General features: G+C 47.3%; 1 protein-coding gene across 2 annotated transcripts in view; it reads right to left on the bottom strand.

Annotated features, from left to right (window-relative positions):
* LOC106938628 (kinesin-like protein KIF26A) overlaps positions 1–6,960 on the bottom strand; it is a 45,990-nt gene that overhangs the window by 28,829 nt on the left and 10,201 nt on the right. For both annotated transcript variants that reach the window (XM_015020745.1, XM_015020746.1), the window contains exons 2-3: positions 5,286–5,681; positions 3,264–3,388 (exon numbers count right to left, since the gene is read on the bottom strand). In XM_015020745.1, coding sequence (XP_014876231.1) covers positions 3,264–3,388; positions 5,286–5,681 — 521 coding nt within the window. The remainder of the gene's footprint in view (positions 1–3,263; positions 3,389–5,285; positions 5,682–6,960) is intronic.

Below are 6,960 nucleotides of genomic sequence, written 5' to 3'. Positions count from 1 at the left end.
CAGTGGTGAAACATCAGCGCCAACACAGACCTGACCTCTGACCCGAGGCGATCACACTCCAGAGGACGCAGAGTCTTTGAACAGAGAGAATAAAAGATGGCCACCGCGTTTCCTCCTGAGGTTTTTATTCCAGGATGATGAAAACATGAAGGTCCCAACCGAACCAGGACTCTGTTCTGATCCAGTTCAGAACCGACAGCTTCAGGAGCGATAGCCGGATCTGAGTCAGAACCGCAGTGAGGCGAGCGCCGACCAGCTGATGGCTGGAAAACAGACGCAGCCGCCAATGGAGGTCAGAATCTACATTTCAATGCTTACAACATTTTCTGATACCTGAATTTATTCGTAGGATTTTCTATTTTTGCAATCTGTCAGCATCATTATGCCAGGAAAGACTCAGAAAATGCATAAAAATTAGATTTCAGACGAAGGTTTCAGCTCCTCAGTGAGACGCCACAGCTGTCAGAGTCAGGAAATGAAACGAGTCGAGATTTATGGAAGATTTCTGCAGAAATACGTCTGTTTTAACACAACACCAGAGGTTTATGTTTTATACAGAAATACTAAAATATTCAGCTCCAACAGAGACGACATCGAACCACCTGAGCGGGTCAAAACCACCTGAGCGGGTCAAAACCACCTGACCGGGTCAGGAGCAGAACCAGAGGCTCCAGACTCTCCTGGTTTACCGTCAGCTGGAGCTGCTGGTGACCAGACAGAGCAGCGACAGGAGAGAAACGCAGCAGATCAGGAAACCAGGAGGCAAACAAACAGCTCAGGTCGGGTTCTGTTTTCATTCAGCACTTTAAAAACTCAACTCTCCTTCCTGTCATTTTTTATTGGATTTATTTTGATATTGAATTTAGCGCTTTAGCATTAGCTCCTGCCAAAAACCATGTTGGTGTAGCGCTTTAGCTAACTTTTAGTTCTCATTGTGCAGCAGTAGAGAAGAGTTGTCCTGTTTTTTCCAGACGTTTTGTTTCTGCAGCTCTGCTAAAAGGCAGCAAAGAAAGAAAAATCACCTTTTATCTGAGATCCAGTTGAGTGCATCTGGTCAGAGATCGCTCTCTGCCGCTTCACGCCGAGAAGTGAGTCAGTCTGAAGTGTTTCCTCTCCGCTGTTGGTGCAGCAGGAAGTGAGCAGCTCAGCGAGCGGCGCGTCGCTCTGCAGGGAGCTGCAGGCTAATCCAGCCTTCACAGATCCACAGATGAAAGCACAGCGACTCCTTCAACCTGAACTATACTCTGACAGATGCATGCTGGGAAATCTGCTGGTTAATGCAAACTGAGACTCAAGTAAAGAGTCAGCTAACAGCCTAAACAAATCCTGAAGCTCATCTAGTTTACATAACAGAGAAATATTTGATTTTTCACTGCAGCAACAAACCAGCAGGTTTCATTCAGCAGGAACTCGACTTTTTATTGATGCTCACAGAAAAAGACCCGAGTTAATATCTCAGCAAAACAGATGAAAACAAATTATTTCAACTCCAAGACATAAATACAGATCAACGAGGGTTTTATGTTTTCTTTTGCAAACATTAAATCCATTAAAAACTCTAATTTTCTTTGTTTTATAAAATCGCAGCGTCATCAAAACATGTTTGCCATTTGAATCCTGAATTAGTTCGTTTCTGGAGACGTCGACGTTTTTGTTTTGTTCCATAAATAACCGGCCAGAATCAGATTTTAAAACATTTGCAATAAAAACTTTTTCTTACAGAAGCTGCAGACATAAATAACGTCTGAAAACGACAATAATGAAGTGATGAAATCAGTCAGTGAACGCATCACATCCAGACCCAACTCCACATCCAAACAGAACCAGAACAGAACCGGGCCAGAAGCTGCAGTCAGTGCTCCACTAAATACCACTGCTGTTAGCCGTTAGCTTAGCTGTTAGCTTAGCTATTAGCTCCCTTCATCTGCTGACCTGCTGTCACTCTTTGCAACTTAACAATCCATCCAGAGACGGCGGCCATCTTTACTACCGTAAACCGAGCGTTGCTTGGCAACGCCGACGTTCTTCTTCTGCAGAAACGTTTCACTTCGGGGTCAGAAACCGTTCACACCGACTGCAGTCGCATTTAATTAGCAGCTCCAACAACCATGGAGCCAAATAAGGACAAAAAAATAAAAATCAACAACTCTTGATCAAACTTGTCGTCTCCATCAACCAGAACCTGGACAGTCCAGCAAGACGCAGAGGAAAACCTCGACCTTTTGACCTCAGTCAAGCTAAAGCCGTTAACCTGGTAGAGGCTAAAATATAAACATGGAAATATTTATCATCAGCATTTTCAGGTTCTAGTCATTACTTCGGTTCCTCATTCCGTCCTGCATCAGAACCAGAACCAGAACCAGAACCGTTCTCCTTGTTCCTTCCTCTCTTCCCTCTGCATCCAACAGAACATAAATGAGTTCAGTTTGTTTGTCCAAGGAAACCCAGACCTGTTAAAAACCTGCAGCTTAAAAAACCTGCAGCTTAAAAAACCTGCAGCTTTAAAAACCTGAAGCTTTAAAAACCTTTAAAAACTTGAAGCTTTTAAAACCTGAAGCTTTAAAAACCTTTAAAAACCTGCAGCTTTAAAAACCTGAAGCTTTAAAAACCTTTAAAAACCTGAAGCTTTAAAAACTTGAAGCTTTTAAAACCTGAAGCTTTAAAAACCTTTAAAAACCTGCAGCTTTAAAAACCTGCAGCTTTGAAAACCTGCAGTTTTAAAAACCTGCCTCTCTCCATGGTTCTCCTGCTGCAGTGAGATGTCAGCCGGATCTTCACGGCACCATGTGACCTGTTCACTGTGTTGAGCAGAAAAGGTCCACTTGTTTGTCAGGCTGTGACAACATGACACACACACACACACACACACACACACACACACACACACACACACCAACCTGCATCACGTATGCAGCAGCAGTGAGCCCATAATCAGCCAGATGGAGCAGAACCCCAGAACCCTGCGGCCCGACCCTGACAGCTCCAACCTCTCAGGATAAAAATAGTAAATCTGCCAATTAGATTCTGCTCACAGAGGCGAGCGCCGCTTTGGCTTCTGAACCGAGTCGTCTCGGCTGAATCTGAATCAGGACGGATTCTCTTCCCTGAAGGAAACTGGATGATTCACAAACCCACAAAAAAATCCAGTTTTCACAGACAGGAAAAGTTTCTCAGAGCAGAAAAACGTTTATGGTTCCTGTCAAACCAAAATCTCCTACAAGATCCTGATGTTCTGAACGCCTCTGAGCGGTGCGTTCACTGACCTGAGGAAGAATGCGGCCGCACCAGACGGAGCCGGGCTGGTTTGGGTGGCGATGCTGTGGGCCGCCGGTTTCACTGGGACGTCCTGGGTCGTCATGGCAACACGGCCCTGGCCAGACGTCGAACCCTGACGAGAGAGAAGAAGAAACGTTCCTGATGTTCAGAACATTCTGGGAAAGATGAAGTCTCTGGAGGAACAGGAACAGGAAACAGGAAACGCTCATTAACCAATCAACTTGAGTCATAATCTGGTTCTGATTGATCACTAATTATTTGTTTCCATCTGAGCTGCTGGTCAAAATGTTTCTGTAAGAAAAGACAGCCGAGTTTTAACACAACGAAAAAACATCAACAACGACCTTAAAGAAGCAACTGCTGCTGCCCAACAACCTGGGAAGGGTCATAAGGTCGCCTCCAAGCAGGAAAATGCAGAATGATTGTGGCTGTCTGGAGGAAGACTGGCATCTGAATACCAGCTGTGAAGCACGGTGGTGGTGGTATGATGACCTGGTCAGCAGCTTGTGGTCGTTGAATCCATCAGGATCTTTTCTGTCTAATAAATTATTCATCTGAACAGAGCAGCTGCAAAATGACAGACTGAAGTGGTTCTAATGGTCTAGTCAAAGTCCAGACCTCAAGCTAATTAAAATGATGTGGTGGAAGCTCAGAAGCTAACACCTGCAGACCAACCTGCCTCATCAGAGCTTAATCATCTCTGAAGTTATTCCACTTTCTTCTCCTGCTGCTCTCCAGTTTGTTCTTATTTCAACTCTTAACTTTTAGTTTTGTCAGTTTTTTCTCTCCGTATAGCTCCACCTGGTCTGGCGTTCTGATTGGCTGTGGTTACTTCCTGGAGGAGGGAATCAGCTGACATGATGCTGCCATCACCGAACCGTTACCTCCTGCTGTTAAACCATGAATGTTCTTCAGCCAGGTTCTGGTTCTGCTGGAGGTTCCTTCCTGTTACAGGAGAGTCTTTCCTCTCCACTGTCGCCCCCTGCTGGTCAGGATGAGCAAACGGTTCGATCTGATCTGCTGGTTTCACTGGGACAGAAACGTTTTGATCCGTTTGATGAACTGGACTGGTTTCTGTTCAACCGGCCCAGGTTTCCTGCCTCTGATCCATTTCTGGGTTTTATTTCCTCCCTGCTTGTTTCAGTTCTGGTAAATAAACGGGCCTTCGGTTCTGCTCGGTTCTGGTGGATTGTTACGGCAGCAGGAAGCAGGCGATGCGCTCGGCCGGCTAACAGGATTACAGAGAGAGCCGGCGGCGGGCCGACCCGCTGCCAGAACCAGAACCAGAACCACAGTTCATCTCAAACGTCTCTGTCTGCTCCAGTCGGGCCATCAGAACCGGTTCTGTGTTTCAGGATGAAATGGCTCAGAGTGGCGGCTGGCTGGACAATCAGCTCAGCACCTCCTGCCTCCTCCTGCCTCCTCCTCCTCCTGCCTCCTGCCTCCTCCTGCCTCCTGCCTCCTCCTGCCTCATGCCTCCTCCTGCCTCCTCCTGTCTCCTCCTCCTCCTGCCTCATGCCTCCTCCTGCCTCCTCCTGCTCCTCCTCCTCCTCATGTCTCCTCTTTCAGTTTCTGTCTCTAAAAGCAGAAGGACAGTCAGAGGATCTTAAAGGACGTCTCTTATCTCACAGCGGCCAGCCGCTCGGCGGCATTCAGGCCTGATGATTCCTGTCTCAGTGTCTGCTGCTTCAGTCGGATCCTGTGGATCTGGTGGAGATAATGAGGCTGAACGCTTTTACAAACTCCAGCTTCAAAATACAAAGAGGAACATGGAGGAAATGATAAGAAAAACTGTTTTTCTGCAGCAGAACAAGATTATTCAGTCAGGAGAAGCAAACTGATGCTAAGCTACTTAAAGGTGCACCATGTAGGAAACACTGACCTCCGGTGGTCAGACTGGGCATTGCAGCACTGACAAACTCCATGCAGTAACAGAAAATGATCTTTAATGCATTGATCATTATAGGGAGTCTATAAGGTGTAATTACTGTGTAATAAACTCCTCTCACCGTTTCCGGCTGAGGTTCAGCTCTGCTGCAGGAGACCCTCCAGATTCCCTCCAGGTAGTTATGAGCGTTCAGCGGCGTGACCGTGGCGAGCCCTTTGGCTCCGCCCCCTCCCAGGTAGGTGCTGTGCACGCCGCCCCACGGAGCTCCGCCCCCCTGCTGCTCCTCCTGCATCCACCTCTGCTGCTTCACCGGCAGCTCCTCGGCCTCCCAGGGGGCGGCGGGGCGCGGCGCCATCTCCCCGCTGACGCCCAGAACCCGACGCAGAGCCAGACGCCTCAGCTGCTGGTAGGCGGCGCCGCAGACGCTGCAGCGGGCGTCGCAGGAAGCATGGCGGCCGCGGTGAGGCCACTGCAGGCGGCGCAGCTTATCGAAGACGAAGGAGGCGTAGGCGGGGTCCTGAGGGGAGACGGCAGGTTTCATGTTCAAACATTTAGATTCCTCAGCTGGAGGCATGAAGGAAGTTAAAGACAGAAAAATGAACAAGAAGCAGCAGAAACAGGAATCTGAGTTTATAACTAGAATCACAGCATCAACATTCAGCATCTGATCGACAGGTTTGTTGTTTGTCCTTCCCTTCATCATCACACTGCAGGAACAAAACTAAGAACTGATTTAAAAGTCAATAATTCATTTGTCTTGATAAAAAACTTTTAGTTCAACTGGCAGATTTTATTTACAGCAGAAATAATCTGCCAGAGGAACTGGAACTTTTTATCAAGATGAAGAAAAACTCCAACAACCTGCTGAGGATTTACCTGGACTGAGATTTACACCAGGAACATTTGGGGAGATTTAGTTTCTACACTGCAGAATGAAAACGGCTGAACTGGAACTTTTTACTTGATGTTTCTCATTATTTTAGTGTGAAGAAAGTAAAGTGATCAATCTGTGGGGTGTAAATATTTCTACACAGTTGAACGTCTGCTCTCTTTCTGCAGCAGCTGCTCCAGTTTCATCCAGTTTTATGTTTTCTGCACAAAGACGCAGCAGATCTGCCTCAGCAGCTGCTGCGCCTGAGGAGCTGCAGCTCTGCTGCAGCCGCCGCCGCAGCAGGACGTAAAACCGTCGGCGTCTGAAGAGGAGCAGCAGATTTACAGCCGGGCGTGTGCGCCGGGTTTGACCTCCGGTCGACACTCGTCAGCCGAGGTCACAACCAGCGTCAGGGTGAAATAACTTCAGAGGCAGCAGACGGTGACCTGCACATCCACAGGCTTTTACTCTCCAACTGGAGACTTTTACTCCAACTGGCAGCTCAGTTCACCTCTGATCTGCAGACGCCGTTAATAAAACACCAGGAGAGAGTTTGATTTAACTGCTTCAGCTGCTGCTCCTCCTTCCAAACATTAAAGTCCCTCAATAAACCTGAGGAATAAATTCAGAGACAGGAAGAAAACAAACAACTTTCATTTCTAACTAAAGTTTCTGGACTTTAAGGGGTTAAAGTCACCCTGCCTGACATGAAGCCGATCCAGCTTCACATCGAGGCGACGATGAGAAACGATCTGGAGAAACTTCAGGATTTAAGACGAGAAATGATTTCTGATGTTAGAAAACGTTTCAATCTGAAGCGTTTCCTCTGGCAGAATCACTGAATCAGTTCTGAAAACAGACGATTCACTCAGATGTCATCAGATGATGCTGCAGTCAAAGCACCGCACCGGGTCTGACCGGGCCG

Source organism: Poecilia latipinna, unplaced genomic scaffold (assembly GCF_001443285.1).
Source record: "Poecilia latipinna isolate Pla-1442-1.1 unplaced genomic scaffold, P_latipinna-1.0 Scaffold2646, whole genome shotgun sequence".
Taxonomy (NCBI): Eukaryota; Metazoa; Chordata; class Actinopteri; order Cyprinodontiformes; family Poeciliidae; genus Poecilia; species Poecilia latipinna.
This window is presented reverse-complemented; position numbering and strand designations above follow the sequence as displayed.